Source organism: Chrysochloris asiatica, unplaced genomic scaffold (genome assembly GCF_000296735.1).
Source record: "Chrysochloris asiatica unplaced genomic scaffold, ChrAsi1.0 scaffold00161, whole genome shotgun sequence".
Lineage (NCBI taxonomy): Eukaryota > Metazoa > Chordata > Mammalia > Afrosoricida > Chrysochloridae > Chrysochloris > Chrysochloris asiatica.
The window spans coordinates 5,796,326-5,815,597 of NW_006408679.1; the positions used below are offsets into that span (position 1 = coordinate 5,796,326).

The 19,272-nt window shown below is 38.9% G+C and overlaps 1 protein-coding gene across 1 annotated transcript in view; it reads right to left on the reverse strand.

Moving 5' to 3' along the window:
* CNIH4 (cornichon family AMPA receptor auxiliary protein 4) overlaps nt 1-15,122 on the reverse strand; it is a 34,394-nt gene extending 19,272 nt beyond the window's left edge. The window contains exons 1-3 of the mRNA XM_006871141.1: nt 15,029-15,122; nt 11,477-11,545; nt 2,261-2,373 (exon numbers count right to left, since the gene is read on the reverse strand). Of these exons, the coding sequence (XP_006871203.1) occupies nt 2,261-2,373; nt 11,477-11,545; nt 15,029-15,097 (251 nt within the window). The 5' untranslated portion in view covers nt 15,098-15,122. The remainder of the gene's footprint in view (nt 1-2,260; nt 2,374-11,476; nt 11,546-15,028) is intronic.
* Between the last annotated feature and the right edge of the window lie 4,150 nt (nt 15,123-19,272).

Consider the following 19,272-nt stretch of genomic DNA (forward strand, 5'->3'; position numbering starts at 1 on the left):
AACAAGAACAATGGGTCAGAACTGACTCAATAGTACTTAACAACAACAAAATAATATTTATATCTTTGAAGATGAGGTCTCTTTTCTTCCTTATATCAGCACAATTTAATGTCCTAGAATTCTCATTCTTCAAAATGCAGAAGCAAATTTTAAATGTTTCCTTGCTTTATGCTCTAGTCTCATCTTTCTAAGACATTCCTCCAAATTCAATGACTCCCTCATCTCTACAGCCTTCCATGATCTTTTCATACACTGCACATCCTTCTCCCCTCCCTTCTTTATTCTTCCTGGAGTCCTGGTGGGGCACTGCGGGTTAACGTACTGGACTGCAAAAGGTTGGTCTGAACTACAAAGTCAGCAGCACTTTACAACAACAACGTCCTTTAGTCTAACTGCACTTTTCTTCTCTAAATTCAATTTATTTTCTTGTTGTTACTAACTGCACTCTTAAAAATCACATTTAAAAATCAGTCAATGAAAGGAATTTGCACTGACCGCCTAAGACAGACAGCGTCCCTTAAACAAATAATAAATAAGGGGAAATCTGATGCAGACCATGCAGACCCAGTCAGGAGTTCAAGTCCCTGTGGGCCCAACATTGCTGACCGTCCAAACCATAGGCTCTGAGGATCAGACTTTAGCCACCTAGCAGACATAGCAAAATGTCCCTTATCTGATTATTCAGTTATGCTGGTTAGTAATTCCATACATGAGCCCTGGATACCCACAGATAAATGTAAAAACCTTCCCTTCCCTAAAAGCCAAGACTGTAAATTCCAAAGAGGGAAAGTTTTTCCCAAAAAAAAAAAAAAGCTAAAGAGGATAGAGAGAAACTCTGTTAACTGATGGTATGAAAAAAAAATCAGTCAATGAATGTAAAAATTGTTCCTGACTCTACAGGTTATTTTTGAAGGTAAATCAATGAAAATACAAAGAATTTACAAGTTACTATTTCAAGATTATTTTTAGAGTTAGATGCTCCTGATTTGCATACTGGTTCACTGTCCCGACATGTATAAGAAAGCTTCAGTTTATGGAAAAAGTCCATTCTCCTTTAATTCCATTTTCCATCAACTTTTTGATATCCCTTCGTATATTTCCAACAACATATTACTTTTAAAACAATTGAATATTACAGAGCCTTGGTGGTACTGTAGGTCAGGCACTGGACAGTTAACACCAAGGTCAGTGGCTCAAACCCACTAGCTGCTTCCACTGTCTGCTCTGGTAAAGATTTACAAACTCAGAAACCCTATATAAATAAGGTTGCTATGAGTAGGAATAGACCTGATAGCAGTGAATTTGGTATGGTACTAGATATTACAATGGCAAAACTAAAAGCAAAAATAAACAGTCAATACAGCATTTTAAGCCCCCCAAAAATCTTTTTTTAAAAGACACAAATTAAATCAAAACCTACAAATTTAAGAAGAGCAGCAAACCACTAACATAAAAAAAAAAAAAATCATTCCAGATTTGTTAAGATTTCCCCACAGGCTTTTACAAGAAAATATGCTATGTACAACAAGTCAACAATACAAAACTGTCAATTGTATCCAATTAGTGCTTCTACTGAACAAATTCTGAACAAACTTCTACGTTTACTAAGTCAAAATTCTGATAAGTTACCTAATTTTCAAGCTTTAAACTATCATCTGTTTTGGAACTTTGTAAGCACAATCTATAGTCAAAAACTATGGATATAAGTACCAAAGACCTTGTATTATATTCTCAAACTTGTAACCATCCTTAAAGGAAAAAGACATGTCATTCATGCCGAATAAAAAGTATTTCCAGAGTTTTTAGACATTACAGCTAAACATAATATATTTTTTAAATTTACACATGTAAAGTCATGTTTTTACTATAAGAGTAAGCCATGCAAATTGCCACCTGCCTTATACACCCAAAGTGGAAACAGTATGCTGATTTAATGAAGCATACTGCTGTCATTTACTTTATTATTGGCACATGTTAGTGTAGAATAGGTTGTTTAACAAACCAACCAACCAACCTGCCCTGACATAAAACAATAAACAATTAGAGTCCATTGTCAGAGTCAATTCTGAATCATAGTGACGCGATATGACAGACTAGAATTTCCCCAAAGGCTTTCCAAATCTGTAATTTGTATGAAAGCAGATTGCTCCACCTTTCTCCTGAAGAGCAGCTGGTGAGTTAGGACCACCAACCTTTTGATTAGCAGTCGAGCCCTTCACCACTGCACCACTAGGGTTCCTATAGAAACAACTCTACTCACCGATATACATTCCAAGTGGCAACAGGCAAGTTGAGAAGAAAGATGAACCAATGCAATGAAATGAGCATTAATACAGTGACGACTGTATGGCCAATCAATTCTGGAATTACCCACTGCAAGGGAAGAAGACAGTATTTACATCTCTGTTGTGTCCTTCCTGACTCTACAGGTTATTTGAAGGTAAATCGATGAAAATACAAAGAATTTACAAGTTACTATTTCAAGATTATTTTTAGAGTCAGATGTTCCTGATTTGCATACTGCTTACCCATGCAAATACATCAGGACACTTAAATTACAATGTATCATAAATAAAGGTTTAGACTCACTAAGCAGGTTTTCAATGATAACTAGCAAAAAAAAGTATATATTTTCTATTCAATAAAAAGCCTTTAACTCTAACTGGATTGATATGCATATATGTATATCAACCCTTTCAAGTCAGAATATTATCTTTACATATTTTTTTAATCCTTAAGGCGGATATCATGTCACACTCAGAAAAGGAGAAAAAAAAAAAGGAAGTGGGGGGGCCTTTAAAAGCTTACAGTAACAGCTAAAAAGTGACTAAATATGGCAATGAGCCAAGATGCCAGAATCCCAGCCTACTGGCTTTGCAGTACCTATACCCATACCTACGATCCTTTTGTTTATGCTGTGATTTTCTGTTTACAGACATCAACACCTATTGTGGCTGGGTTCTCCTACCAAGTACAGACTTTTCTTTTAATGGATGTTAATAGATAACATAAGTCTGGTATAGTACTGCAGGACAATGCACTAGACCACAAGGTCAGTCTGAACTGCAAGGTCGATGGTTCAAATCCACGAGCTGCTCCTCAGAAACCCTATATAGGGTCACTATGAATCAGAGCTGGCTCAAAGGCACTTAACAACAATAGCTAACATATACATATATATATTTTTTTTTTTTTTTTTTTAAACTTCTTATTGTGAACTGAATGAAGGTTTACAGACAAGATCATCAGCTTTACATTCAACAAATCATACACTTTGTTTCATCTCCATGATTATGATTGTGATCCCTTCCATGGAACAAGTTATCTGCTGCTTCCTTCCTATGGTTCCTATTTCCATTCCACTCACCAACCCATCACTTCTCAACTTTGTCCTTAGGTAAATGTTTCCTTTTTGACCTTGAATGACTGACTGTTTCATGGTAAGCATACCTTACTATATTGTTGTCCCCCTATATACCTGTCTACTGCTTGGCTGAAAATTGGGTCATGAAGGTGAGTTCCTTTCTAGACCCAAAGGTAAAGGGCCGTAGTCTCAGGTTTCTCTAATCGTTTTCTAACCAGTAAGCCCGGTCTTTTGGTTTTGTTTCTTTAATAATTTTGAGTTTGGTTCTACATTTTCTGCTGCTCTATTTGGGACCTTCTAACATAATCCCCTTTAGAGCAGTTAGTAGTGCTGGTTGGGCACCATCTAGCTCTTCTGGTCTCAGAGTCATGGAGACTGATATTCACATGTTTCATTAACCCACTGGACTGATTCCAAACTGCTTCAATTCTCATATTGTTCTTTCTTCTGCACAAGAAGAGACCAATATCTTCATCTTATATGGTCACTCATGAGCTTTCAGGATCCCAGATACTACTGACCAAACTAGGATGTAGAACACTGTCTTTGTGGACTCTGTTATGCCAATTAACCACAGTGTCCCCCCCAAGACTGGCTAATAGTTATTGAACCAGAAACAGGTACTCCCCACTTTTAAAAATGAGGGAAACAAAATCTTAAGAGATTAAGTAACTTGCCCATGGTCACACAGTTACCTAGTGGCAGGACAAACACAATCAGACTGATCCCAGAGCTCTAGCATTTAGATATACAGGTACACCTTGGAAATAGTGTAGGTCTGGTTTCAGACCACCCCAATAAAGTAAATATCATAATAAAGCAAACCATATGAATTTGTTGGTTCCCAATGCATATATATCTTATGTTTACACTGTAATTTATTAAATGTGCAATAGCATTATGAAAAAGTTTGAAATACTGTGAGAATGACCAAAATGCGACACAGAGACACAAATCAAGCATGTTATTAGAAAACTGATGCCGACAGACTTGTTCAACAATGCAGTTACCACAAACCTTTGCTTTGTAAAAATACAATCATATCTGCAGAGTACAATAAAGTGAAGTACAATAAATGAGTTATTCCTATACTTTTTTTGGTAAACAATTAAGTAAGAGATTTTCCAGGCCTTATTTGCTATCAGATTTTCCAATATGCAATTAGCATTTTTAAAAAAATGTAACCAATAAAGTATAATGCTTATAAGTGTGGCCTGAAAACTCTAACAAACCTGAATGGTTTTCATACTATGTCTTTATTAACTGTATAATCTTGGGAAGAGCTAACTATCCTCTCAAAGCTATAATTTTCTAATCTATAATGTGGAGATAGTATCACGTAACTCAGGAAGTTGTACAACTTTAGATGAAAGGACACAATTAAGCCACATGCACTACAAGCATTCAATGTCAGCCAATGTTACTGCTTACTCTGCAAAAATGAGCCCTGGTATTGCAGTGGGTTAAGCATTGGGCTGCTAACAAAAAGGTCAGTAGTTTAGAACCCACTAATCACTTGAAGGGATAAAGATGAGGCAATCTGCTTCAAGAGGTGTACAGCCTCAGGAACCCTAGGGAGCAGTTCTACAGGGCCACTATGAGTCCAAATGGACTCGAGAGCCGTGGTTAATGGTGTGGTGTGACTTCTCTGCATGCTCTCATATCCCTAGTTTTAAAGACTTTCATTTAAAGACTTCCTGTTTTACACAGACACACAACTTAAACAAAAGTTTCAGGAAGCAATAGTTAACCTTACTAGACTTGACCAACAGGCTGAGAACCACAAGGTCATCAGTTCAAAACTACCAGCTGCTCCACGGGAGAAAGATGAGGCTTTCTGCTCCCGTAAAGATTTACAGCCTCGGAAACTCTGTACTGGGTCACTATGAGTTGGAACCAACTCCACGGCACATTAACAATAACCAAGTCATGTGCTTTCAGTCTCTTCTCTCAAACACTATACTTCTAGCTCCAAAATAGAAGCCTGGAGGACTCTTTTCTGGAGCATCTAATGGTCCAGAGAAAATACCTACCTACCAGAAAAACTTGCCATTTCAGATACCCCAACAAAAGTCAGTGTTTCATTCTGCTGTGCATAAGGTCACTATGGGTCGGTACCGACTTGATGGCACCTAACAACAACAACAACAAACAAAAGTCTAGGTTGGACACCAATTACCCAACAGTGATGTCTCCGGTCATGCCAAAGGCCCAGACCACCTATGCATTTCAAAGAAGCATTTCAGTGCCTCACTTTTAAGTAAATGGACAATCATGTGTCCGACATTTGAGGAAAGCCTCCATCCCACATGAAAGAAAAGGGGATGGGAGAGGGAGGAACCTGTAAGAAAGAGAGATTATGTAGGAAGCAGAAGAAAAACTCAAAACCCACCATAGCCAGTATTCTCAGAAAGGTAAGATATGAGAATCAAGAGAACAAAAGCAGTGAAGAATTTAAGCTATAAATATAAATGTGATTATTAGAAAATCCAGAAGATAAAACTGAAAAAGAATATTAAAACAATCAAGATAATAAAATAAAATCAAAGGAATGAAAATAAAGAAGAATTGGCAGATCAAACCAAGTAGATTAACAATACAATTAACGAGAGTCTAGACAGGAAAGAAAACAGAACAAAGAAACACATGAAAATGTCCCAGAGTGAAAGAATCCATCAGATGTCCGAAACAAAAAACAAAAAAGGTCTAAATAAAGGTACACAAAGATACACCACTGCAAAATTCTAGGGACAAAGAAAAGATTCTGAATCTTCCAGAGATGAGACAAGATACATACATAACAATATATCACATTAAAAGTATAAGGAATCATCATCAGGCTTCCCACCTTGAATAACACTGAAAATCAGAAGACAACTGAACAAAGCATTTAAAATTCCGAAAGAAAAAAATATTTTCCGATCTAAAATTCTGTAAACAACCAATCAAAAGTTTTTTTTAAGAAATGCAGGGTCTCAAAATTAAAATTCCCAAGAATCCTATATCTCAAGAAGTTAATCCATTAAAATAAGGGAGTAGGCCAAAAATAAAAGAAAAACATGAGATCCAAGAATCTTGATGATCAGAACAGGAGTTAAATATAAAAGCAGTGACAGAGGACCACTTTGGTGTGCCGCTTTGGGGCCTGGATTCAGGTGGGCTTGGCTCTGTGCCTACAAAACCCAGAAAGCCACCAGACCAGCATTTAACCCTGCCCTCAGCTTTCCTGTGGTCTAACACACACTGAAAACAGCTCCGACAAGGGCCCTCATGAACTACATCCAGATCGAATGCCCAGAACATATATAACACCAAGGCCAGTAGGAACTCCATCTAGGCCCAGGAACATCCCTTTCACAACCACCTCATGAGCTCTTTGAGTTGCAGGAACCCACCAGAATTTTTCCCCGTTATGTCCAACAACCACATTGTTAGTTTTAACAAATATGACAACCCCACAATGCCTCAGAGACAACAGACAATTTTAGCTAACACAAGAAAACAAGAGAGAATGCCTCAAACAAATGACCAAAATGCAGAGCCAAAAAACTGAAAAAGAATGATAATTAGTAACCTTAAAAGGATCTCGAGGAAACCAAGGTGAATATAATAAAAACTTTAGAAGGATTCACTAAAGCACTACAAAAGCAAACAGACAAAATAATGCAAATTTTGAAATAATACAAAACTTTAAAACTAGAAATCCAGAAGATTAATACCAAGATTTCAGAAATGGACAATATATTGTAAGGGCAAAGGAGAAGATTCGAAGCAATGGAAGCACAAATTAGTGAGCTTGAAGATAAATGTCTCAATACTAGTATGCTAGAAGAACAATCAGAAAAAAAGAACGAAAATATCTGGAGAGCCCTGTGCTCTCTGCTCCTCCCAGTTTGACAGGCAGCCGCAGCTTCTCTTGCAGTACCAGCCGCATGCCTGAGACAAGATGGTGAAGATCGGAGTCAACGGATTTGGCTGTATTGGGCACCTGGTCACCAGGGCTGCTGTTAACTCTGGCAAAGTAGAGGTTGTTGCCATCAACGACCCCTTCATTGACCTCAACTACATGGTATATATGTTCCAGTATGATTCCACCCATGGCAAGTTCAATGGCACTGTTAAGGCTGAGAACGGGAAACTTATCATCAATGGGAAGCCCATCTCTATCTTCCAGGAGCGAGATCCCGCCAACATCAAGTGGGGTGATGCTGGTGCTGAATATGTTGTAGAGTCCACTGGTGTCTTCACAACCTTGGAAAAGGCTGGGGCTCACTTGAAGGGTGGTGCCAAACGGGTAATCATCTCTGCCCCTTCTGCTGATGCCCCCATGTTTGTGATGGGCGCAAACCATGAGAAGTATGACAACTCGCTCAAGATTGTCAGCAATGCCTCCTGCACCACCAACTGTTTGGCCCCCCTGGCCAAGGTCATCCATGACAATTTTGGTATCGTGGAAGGACTCATGATCACAGTCCATGTCATCACTGCCACCCAGAAGACTGTGGATGGCCCCTCTGGGAAACTGTGGCGTGATGGCCGTGGGGCTGCCCAGAACATTATCTCTGCATCTACTGGTGCTGACAAGGCTGTGGGCAAGGGCACCCCTGAACTGAATGGGAAACTCACTGGCATGGCCTTCCGTGTCCCCACTCCTAATGTGTCTGTTGTGAACCTGACCTGCCGCCTGGAGAAAGCTGCCAAATATGATGACATCAAGAAGGTGGTGAAGCAGGCATCACATGGACCCCTAAAAGGCATCCTGGGTTACACTGAAGACCAGGTTGTCTCCTGTGACTTTAACAGTGACACCCACTCTTCCACCTTTGATGCTGGGGCTGGCATTGCCCTCAACCACTTTATCAAGCTTATTTCCTGGTATGACAATGAATTCGGCTATAGCAACAGGGTGGTGGATCTTATGGTCCACATGGTCTCCAAAGAATAAGAGCCCCCTGGACCACCAGCCCCAGCAACAGCACTAGAGGAAGAGAGAGGCCCTCAGCTGCTGGGAGTCCTTACACCAAATGTAATCCCCCTACACACTGAGAAACCCCCATCCTCAGTTTTCATCCAGACCCCCTGGAGAAGAGGAGGGGCTTTAGAGAGCCCAGTCTTGTCATGTACCATAAATAAAGTACACTATCCAGCCAAAAAAAAAATCTGGAGAAAGCCTAAGAGTTAAGTGGGACACACTATGAAGAGGAACAACTTATGAGTGATGGAGATTCCAGAATAGGAAAAGACAATGAAAAACAGAAAATTGTCAAAGAGTTGCTGGAAAAAAACTTTCCTAACATCATGTAAGATGAGAAGATAAGAATACAAGAAGCTGAACAAACTCCAACCAAGATAAATCCCAAAAGAACATCACGAAGACATATCATAATCAACCTGTCCAAAATCAAAAACAAGGAAAGAATCCTGAGAGAGGCTCGTGAAAAATGAAAAGTGACCTACAGAGGAGAATCAGGATGACTAAGCTCTGATTTCTCAGCAGAAACCATGCAGGCAAGAAGGCAATGGGATGACATATACAAAACTCTGTAAGAAAAAGAGTGCCAACTAAGAATCATATACCCAGGAAAGCTGCCATTCAATACAACAGAGAAATTATGAAATCTCCCGATAAACAGAAATTTAAGGAATTTATAATGACCAGACCAAGTTTACAGTAAATGCTAAGGATGTTCTTTGGACTGAGAACCAACAGCAGGTAAACTAAGGTTACCATACATGACAACACCACCCAGAACTTAATCCAAATATAGAAGTATTTCAAGTAAAAAAAACCTACAAGACTGAAAATAGGGACCCAGAGATATCAGTATAAAATTAAGTCAACTAACAAGCAAAAAAGGGGAGAGTGTAGATATAGAACTTCCAAAAGGCAAGGAAGTCAAGTAGATTTCAAGATAAAACAGACTGTTTTATCAGGGACAAAATCAATACATTACTAGGTAAGCTCAAAGAAAAAATAATAGATTTGCACATCAAAATTTTTAAAAGAGGAAAATCAGTAAGATTTAGTAAGCATTAACACCACAGAAATGTAAATAAAAAGAAAGCCTACAAACAAAATTAATTCAGTATAGAAAATTATGTGGAACAAAGAATCCAGAGGCATCACAAAACACACACACACACACACAGAAAACTGACAGCAAGCAATTCACTGCTGCTGTTGTTAAGTGCCATCCAGTTGGTTCCGACTCATAGCAACCACGTATAGGGTTTCCGAGGAGTGACTGATGACTCTCAACTTCCGACCTTGCAGTTCAAACCAACCTTGCAGTCCAGTGCTTACCCTACAGCACTACTGAATGTAAATATATTAAACATACCAGTAAAGAGGCAGAGAAAGCAAAATGGGTAAAAAAAAAAAAAAAACAGGATCCTTCAATATACAGTTTACAAAAGACACAATCAAAAGATGGAGACACCCCAAATGCCTATCAGCAAAAGAATGATTAGACAAGCTTGGCACATTCATACAACAGAATACTACAAAATGAAGAATAATGATAAATCCTATGAAACACCTCACAACATGGTTGAACCTAGAGGATATTATGCTGAGTGAGATTAGTCAATCACAAAAGGAAAAATATTGCACGAGACCAATGTTGTAAAAAGTTAAAAAAAAAAAATTTCTTGATTAAAAAAACCCAATAGTTATGGTGGGGGAGGGGGAATTATTCACAGGCTAGAGGGTAGACAAATGTTAACATGGGTGACAGAGGTTAGTAGAGAAAAGATGAAGGTAGACACAGAGAAGAATGCAGTAGTTAAAGTGAATAAAGGTAAATGCTGTTAACTGTTAGTACATGGAGGGGACTGCAACTTTGTAATGAAGCAATGTATATTACACGTTAATGTAATATGATATGTTAATGTAAAACTGATGTGTTGTTCTGCAAACTGTCACTCAGTTCACAATTAAAAACTGCAGAAAAAAAACGCGGGGAAAGACAAAGCTCTCAAAGAAGAGAAAGAGAAATTTCAAGACTATAAAGCTCAGCAATACAACATGCATACTACTGTAATACTACCTCACACTGATTAAAAACAATGAATATAAATTTAGCCAAAAGGGGAAATTTAAACACAGAAAACACTAGGGAAAGAGGTACTTATAACTAGGATTTAAAGGCTCAAGCAGGGACTGGCTATCACCACAAGTTTTTTAATACTTTTGGCTTTAGCTGTGAGCAAGGACAACTTTCATAAAAATAAGAATGAAAATTAAAAAATAAATACTTAACTTCAAATCCAAGGGGCAACTTTCTCAATAGAAGAATCTAAGTAACCTTTCTTAATTATTTAGATTTTTGTTTTTATAAAAGAAAACCCAAAATGTATCTAAAATATTGAATAAACAAAAAATTAAAAGTAAAAAAGATGAATGAATTGATTTTTTAAAAGTCTATTATTTTCCTAAGGATAAGAAGAAATATGGTTTACTAGAAATTTTAAATTTCCAAATGTAACTTCATTTCTTTCATGGGCCCAAGAAACATAAGTAGACTAGAAATGTGAAAAGCCACATGGGAATCAAGTAAAAAAATTGCTTCACAGCACTGATTGTTACATGAACTTTCATCTACAAAGCTTTTCTATCTGCTCATCTCATAAAGTGAATCATGACCAACCGGTCTCGGTGTATCTAGACTATCTCTGAAGTTCACAGTTTTCTTGCCAATATAAAGTTCTAACTATACTAAAGATAAAATTGACTTAAATCAGCCAATTAATTCAATTCCTCAGCAAGCTACACAGAGGTCTTTCATTCAACAAGACAGACTGAGCTTTTTTCCCATGAGTGTGCCGTAGGGGGTTTGGACACAGACGACAAAGCAGTTAGCCTCATAAAGAACCTTTGCCTAGCCTGAGTAATGATGTATACGAGACCAGGAAGAGGCAGAGCAAAAAAACAATTTTCAAATCATGAATCTAGTATAGAAAGAAATCTAGTAATGATTTCACAACGTTGCAATGAATGAGACAACAAGCACACTATAATCAAATAAGTATGTTAAACAGCTATAATAATCTTTAATACAGAAAATGGAGAGCTAACTTCAATAGCAAAAAAGGAGCAAAGAAATATCTTACCTTGTTTAATTTTGAGCAACATGATCTAGCATTAATGTAATCGCATTCTAAATCAGACAATGTAATTATCTGAGGATCAAGATAAGGAATTACTCGTTTTATAACAAGTAACTTTTAAATAAGTTTCAGAAAGCAACTGGGGATAATCCTCTGTTTATTTAAGAGTTAGTTCACTTTCTCATTTGTGTTCTTCTTAACAAATGATTTTCACAAAACAATTCTTCTATTATGTTCAATTTCAATCTGACCTATACCAATCTGCCCCAGACACGGAATTTAGACTCAATTCATTCTGAGTTCCTCAAATGTGTACCAATGGCTATAAGAAATAGAAAAAAAAAAAATTCTATAAAAAATAACTTAAATGCTAAAAGCCTGAATTAGTAGGAAAAGCATTTGTTTATCATATATCCATAAAAAGTCTTTGAAGCCTTAGGATGTAAATAAAGAAAACATAATACAAAACTGTAAACACTGCATAGTCACAGGTTGGTAGTGGCAATGTCTCAAAAGTCATATTACGGATGATTTTTTTTTTTTCCTTAACACTTTTTTTGTTTTTCAAACTTTCCAAAGTAAAGATATTAAACTAGAATAAGCCCCAGATTAATGTTTAGTATAAAATATAAACCTACAAATTATAATTTAAAGGGGTGGATGGATAAAATGAAAACTAGAAGTTTTCATTGAAAGATACAAAGTCTGGTATTTACTTTAAAATGCACCCCTTACCACCACTACCCTCAGAGCTGAGGGAAATATAAAAATAATGGCAATATGTTGAAAACCAATGAGGCGAGGGATGGAAACATAGGGTTTACTGTATTTATTCTCTCTACTTTTATTTATATTTGAAAATGTCCATTAAAAAAGTAAAAGTACTTGCTAAATCATATGCAGCCATATTGATATCCCCTTTTCACTTCAATACATCTAAAATTAATCTACCACTTTCCCCACAAAATTGCTTCTCTTCCAATGTGTTGTATTTTTGTCAATGTCCTTTTAAGCTCAAAAAATGCCCTGAGAGATTCAAATAGGGAAATTTGTCTTTACTTTCTGTGTCGTATCACAGTCAGGCATTACACAGTCCTATCAACCATTTTTTCTAACATCACTCACCCTAATCCCTGCTTTCACTTGCCCAAGGTTAGGAAGCAAATCCACATGACCCTATGCTCTAGACAATCTTATTTTCCAATCTTTCCTGTTTCAACCCGTGCTGCAGATTCACCTTCCTGTTGAAGAGTATAATGCTTAGTAGAGAGTCAGCCAAAAAGAAGACGATCTTCATGGAGATGGATTCAAAGTATACTGATATAGTAGCTACCACATGGACTCAAAAGTGGGAAAGATTGTGAGGATGGTGCAGGACCAAAGCAGTATTTCCTACTCTTGTACACAGATCTGAAACAACTCAACAGCACCTAACAACAATGTACCTTTTTTTAATGTCAAAAAATTCCAATGCCTCCCTACTGCCTAAAGAGGATAAAAGTGAAAGCCCTCCACTTAACATTCAAGTTTACAATGATCTGATATAAATGTACCTTTGATTCTGTCTTTGCAATCTGACCATCTAATTCAACAAAAATTAACTGTGTGCTATTCATTCAATTACCATGCGCTATTCCACAAAATTGACTATGGTCTATTCATTAACCTACCTGTATCTGCACCTTTGCTCTTGTATAGCCTCCCCTTTCCTCCTCTGTAAATTTTGTCCATGGTTCAAAGTCCAGGAAAACTCTGATACCTCACTTGAAGTCCATCCTGACCATTTTCCACCTCTTACTTCTAATACTGGACTCCTGGTGTGACGATGCAAAGATAAGCACTGGACTACTAACCCCAAGGTTGGCAGTTCAAACCCACCAGTTACTGCCCTATATAGATAGGGTCACTATGAGTTGGAGCCGATGGATGCTATGGCACTTAACAATGACAACAAATTTCTAATATTAAACTAGTGTAACTATCCTAAAATACAGTAGTAATGCAATGTGATGTATTTCATCAAAACACAACCTGAATGGATCTTGTGTACTCTCACATCAATTATTCCAACTAGCATTATTCTATATAAATTGGTGTAAACCAACGTTATTTCAAATTATTAAGCCTAGTTTTGTTTGTTTGGAGGGGAAGGGGGAGAAAAATCCAGTTTCATTTCGGAGTATGTTCTCCAGTTTTTACAGTACAAGAGTGAAACAACAAATGCCATCAAAACTTAGGCAAGGGATGCTGTTTTATCGTGCGATTCTACAAACCTAATAAAACTCAGGATTCTCATTAAAAATCATTATTTGAAGTAGAAACTGCCACTGAATATTTACTGAATATCTGCTATGGGGCGGGTGCAGTGCTAACAGAAAGGCTACAGGTTCGAACCCACCAGTTGATTCATGGAAGACTGATGTGGCAGTCTGTTACCCCAAAGATTTACAGCCTTGGAAACCCTAAGAGGCAGTGTCTACTCTGTCCTACAGGGTAGCTAAGAGTCAGAATCGACTTGATGACAACGGGTTTGGTTTGTGCTCTCATTATAAGCACACGGCTAAGAGGTAAATACTTCCTCCCATTTTCAAGGTAAGAAAACTGAGGTTCAAAGAGGTGAAGTAACGCTTATTGCAAATAACTAGTTGAGCAGGTTATTTCCCAACTTCTGTCCCTTGCTACTACAATTAAGTTCACAATAAAGTAAAAAAAAAAAAACACGCTGAAAAATTACTCCCAACAACTACCCTAAAACCAGCATGCTCTGGCAAACATAAAAGCATTTAATTCGGTCAGAAATTTAATCATGTCAAAAGTTGAGAAATGACTGGGAACGAAAACACGTGGACGTGGATACCGACTTAATTTCAAATCTGGAACTCCAGAGACAACCAAATAATCACTAGCAGACGATTTTTTTTTAAATGAATCCTTCTCAAAACTCACTACAAAACTGTACCGTCAAGGAAGCACTTCACCCCTTTTTGAAACTAGTCGACTGACTCCTAGATGTGAAAGGACCCTCACAAATTCCAACATCTGGGAGAACAAAGGCGGCGAGGGTGTTGCCCAGACTAAGAGTGACCGTCGCCCGGTCGTGGGGAGGCGTGCGTTCCCGGGACCCCCGGCATCCGACCAAGGGACCGACGTGGGTCCTCTACACAAAACCGCGCTCCTTCTCCCCCATGACACCATATTGAGGGTCAGAAGCTGACCCTGGCCAAGGGCAGCGCTGCGCCGGGGTGTCGTGGGGCCTAACAGGGGGAAGCCGCCTGCTAGGACCCCCGGTGGAGAGGCGACCAGAGCAAGGGCAGGGTGGGGCGAGGCCGGGCCAAGTAGGGCAGCTCCGGCGCTCCCGCCTCCAGGGCTCGCCACGCCTGCCCCGGCGGCCCGCGCCCCAGCCTCGGTACAGTCTGAGTCCAGGGGACCCGCGCCCACCGCTGGGAGCCTTCCAAGCACCCGCGCACCTGCCCCGGGCCACCCTCAGCTCGGTCCCTCGGGCGATGGCCCACAAGCCGGCCTACGATCACTTCCGCCCGCCTCAGGCAAGGATACAAAGTAGACAGAGAGGAAGATGAGCGCACAACAATCGAGGAGAGAGAAGACGAACACCACCGCCTCCATCCTCCTCCTCCTCCTCCAACGCCGCCGCCGCCGCCGCCGCCGCCACTACCACTCCTTCAGTCAAACAGGCTGCAGTGCCCCTACCCGTCCCGCCACTGATAGGTTCTGGTCCCGGCCTGCAGGGCGTGTAGTCCTCCCCGCCCAATGCGCGGTATGCCGGTAGTTGTAGTCCTTTTTTTTTTTTTTTTAAATTCCACGCACATAATCCGGATGCATTCTGGGAAATGTGGTTTGTCAATACGAACCAGGAAAAAAAATAAAATCTGGTGATTATTGTTACCAGAAATTGTTAATTATGGATTATTTTCTAAATGCTTATAATCTGCTGGATACTAAGTAGAATGTGTGATCTTACTGTCTGCCCTCCTCGCTCTGCATCCCTGACCCAATCAGGAGTGGTAAGGGATTTTCACTTCAAAACATAAATCTAACTTCAACACTCTTGGCTTGACGCTTGAGATTTGTTATTTCCTCGTCTCAATTTCTCCAGAGTGCTCAAAAAACTTACTTATTCTCTGTTACAAAAATCTTTCTCTTCTCCTCTGGAGTTTAAGATTGTTGAAAGCTGAACACTTTGCCTTATTCATACATTCATTTAACTAACATTTGATTGACCCCACCCCTACTGCTTGCCAAGAAATGCTCTTGACTCCGAAAATACAAAAACGGACAAGGCAGACAAGATCCGTGCTCTCCTGGAGTAGGTGAAGGACAGGCAAAAAGTAGCAGATAAATACATGCATAAGATCATTTCCAAGGATTATAACAACTAAGAGAGTGTGGTGGTTTGGTAAGATGAGCACTCAACTACAAAACACAAGTTCCACGCACGGTTAGAGCTATCCAGGGAGAAAGATGAGGCTTTCTGTTTCTAAGAAGAATTAAAGCCATGAAAACCCTATCCAGGGTTTGCATGAGTCAGAAATGACTGGACAGCAAGCAATCACAACAACAACTAACAGCTATAAAGAAATTATATCAAAGTCATTCATTCAACCAGTATTTTTCTTTTTTTTGAGAAGCTAGTACACCCACTCCTCACTTACTATCTTGTTATCCGATAGTTAGTACTTAACAACAATAGTAAAAAATGTACTCTCCCACGATGTTGCCCGTTAATGATGTATGCCTGGCATTAAGGAGCACTGATGCAGGAGACGAGAGTAAAGCTGGCTGGGTTTAGTCACATTTATGTCTCAACTTGGCTGGGCTGTGATTCTTAGTTGTTTGTCAGTTACTTATTGTTGTTGTTAGGTGCCATCGAGTCAGTACCGACTCATAGTGACCCTAGGTACAACAGAACAAAACACTGCCCGGTTCTGGGCCAACCTCACAATTATTGCCACGCTTGAGCCCACTGATGCTGCCACTTTGCCAATCCATCTCGCTGGGGGTCTTCCTCTTTTTCTCTGACCCTCCACCTTACCAAACATGATATCCTTCTCCAGCGACTGGTCCCTCCTGACAATATGTCCAAAGTATGAGAGACAAAGTTTGGCCATCCTGGCCTCCAAGGAACACTCTGGCTGCACTTTTTCCAACACAAATCTGTTTGTTCTTTTGGTAGCCTGTGGCACTTTCAATATTCTCCTCCAACACCATAATTCAAAAGCATTAATTCTTCTAATGTCTTCCTTATTCACTGTGCAGCTTTCACATGCATATGAGACTATTGAAAATACCATGGTTTGGATCAGGTGCACCTTAGTCCTCAAGCTGACATCTTTACTCTTCAACACTTTAAAAAGTTCTTGTGCAGCAGATTTGCCTAATGCAATACGTCGTTTTATTTCTTGACTACTGCTTCCATGAGTGTTGAAAAGTTGTTTATACAGCGATGTAATTTGGTAGTTATATAATGATGTAGTTAGTCGCCTTCCATTCTGTGATCTGCTCTGACCATTCTCCATTTTTGCATAACTGTTTTTCTCATAGCAACCTGGTCTTTGGAACCTAGTCATGTCAATACATCAATACATCTTGTCAGTACAGAGGGGCTTATATGCACTCACACTTCTAGATTTTGGGAATACAGAGAGAACAAGAGGGAAACAGCTTCTACATTCCCATAGTTTACATTTGTGTGAGGGCACTATAAAACTGAGGTGCTTAGCATGACTGAAAATGAGGTTTAAATCAAAGCTCCATTTTTCAAATTAAACTTTTGTTGTTGTTGTTAAGTGCCATTGAGTCCTAAATATTCCTTTCTGCCTCCCTAAGAATAGAACCTGGGATGAAGAGACTTAATGGTGTGTAACTTCTTATGGAATGCTAACTACCCTCAGCAAACAGGTTTGTGAAGAAACATTTGTCAAGATGGTCATAGGAGAATATTTGTGCAGCAGTCCCAGAAAGAATGAATATGTAGTATTTCAGAAAATTGTTTTCTAGGTTGACTCCAAGAAGTTGATCTCAGAAAATAAATCAGCTAGACTTGTGGATTTTTAATTTGGTAGTATAGTGGTTATGAGACGGGCTGCTAAACTCAAGGTCAGCAGTTAGAAATTACCAGTCGTTCCGCTAGAGAAAGATGAGGCTTTCTGCTCCCGTAAAGATTTACCGCCTTGGAAATCCTACGCAAGGTCACTATGAGTCGGAACTGATTCCAAGGCACATAACCACCACCACCACCATAAACCATTGGTATACAGTATTCCAGTCCCTATCCATAATTGTGGTCACATACTTCCTTCCCCACTTTTTAATATAAAAACTCACCTCTCCCTCAGAATGTTGAAACCCTTGATAATTTTGTTTTGTAACATGTACTTCCCAGTCCAGACTCTATTTTCACCCTCAATAAAATTATTATCTTTTGCTTCTATTGAGTAAACTATTTTACTCTTTGACACATTACAGTAAGGCAGATAGCCAGCAAATAAACAAATCTATAATATCAAGCAGTTATAAGTACTTTGAAGGATATGGAAGAACATTTTGTAGATTAAGTGATCAGAGAAGGCCATGCTGATGAATTGACATGTAAGATGAAATTTGAGCAATTAGCTGGGTGAAGATTGTAGACAAAATATTCCAGACAGTGATTACAAAGTCTCTACTACACATACAAGCTTGATATGTTTAATAAAACAAAAAAAAAGGTCAATATAACTAAAGCACATGAATAGGGTGAGAAAGCTTTAAGAGAAGGGCAGAGGTCAGTCGGACAAGTTCACATGGGCCTTAAGTCCCCTCATAATTAATTTAATTTTTATTCTAATATGGTGAGAAACCATTGGAGAGTTTTTAAACATGGAAGTGCCTTGATCTGATTTACATTTTAAAAATATCTTTCTAACTTTTTTCTGTATTGAAAGTATAAAAGGAGAAGACATTTATGAGCAAGAAATTTTTATTAGGAGAAAAGAGGATGAATAGGGAAATTAGTATAAAGACAAAACCCACAGTATTTGTGATACAACATAGGTCCATAGGTTCATAAAAGGTTGATAGGTTAAAGCCAGACCTCTTTCAGAGCACAGATCACATTCACTGTCTCTACTTACATACCTAGTCATTCACACCTTCAATTATGAGGAAAGTAACAGACTTTATTAATTTTTATATCTCCAGTTTTACATATCCTGTAAATAAAAAATAAGAATGAAAATAGCATTTCCAAGACTATAAATCTTTTTAGGAGCAGACTGTCTCATGTTTCATCTCTGAAGCAGGTGGTAGGTTTGAACTATTGACCTTGTGGTTAGCAGCCTAATGCCAAACCCACAGCACCACCAGGGATCCATCTTGTGAAGTGTTGTCGTCAAGTTGGTTCCGACTCATAGCAACCCTGTATAGGGTTTCCAAGGAACAGCTAGTGAGCTTGAACTGGCAACCTTGTGGTTCAAACCGACTTTGCAGTCCAGCACATTAACCCACAGCGCCACACCAGGACTCTGTCCTATAAATTTGTTGTTGTTGTGAAGTGCTGTCGAGTCAATTCCGACCCATAGCGACCTCTATAGGGTTTCCAAGGAGCAGCTGATGAACTTGAACCACCAATCTTGTAGTCCAAACGACTTTGCAGTCTGGCGCATTAACACACAGCGCCACATCAGGACCCCATCCTAAAAATAGTTGGTGCTTAATAAATGTTTACTGAGCGACTCATCCTCAATATCAAAAAAATGATTTATAGATCCTATTGAAAGCATTAATCTCATTTTACACACATC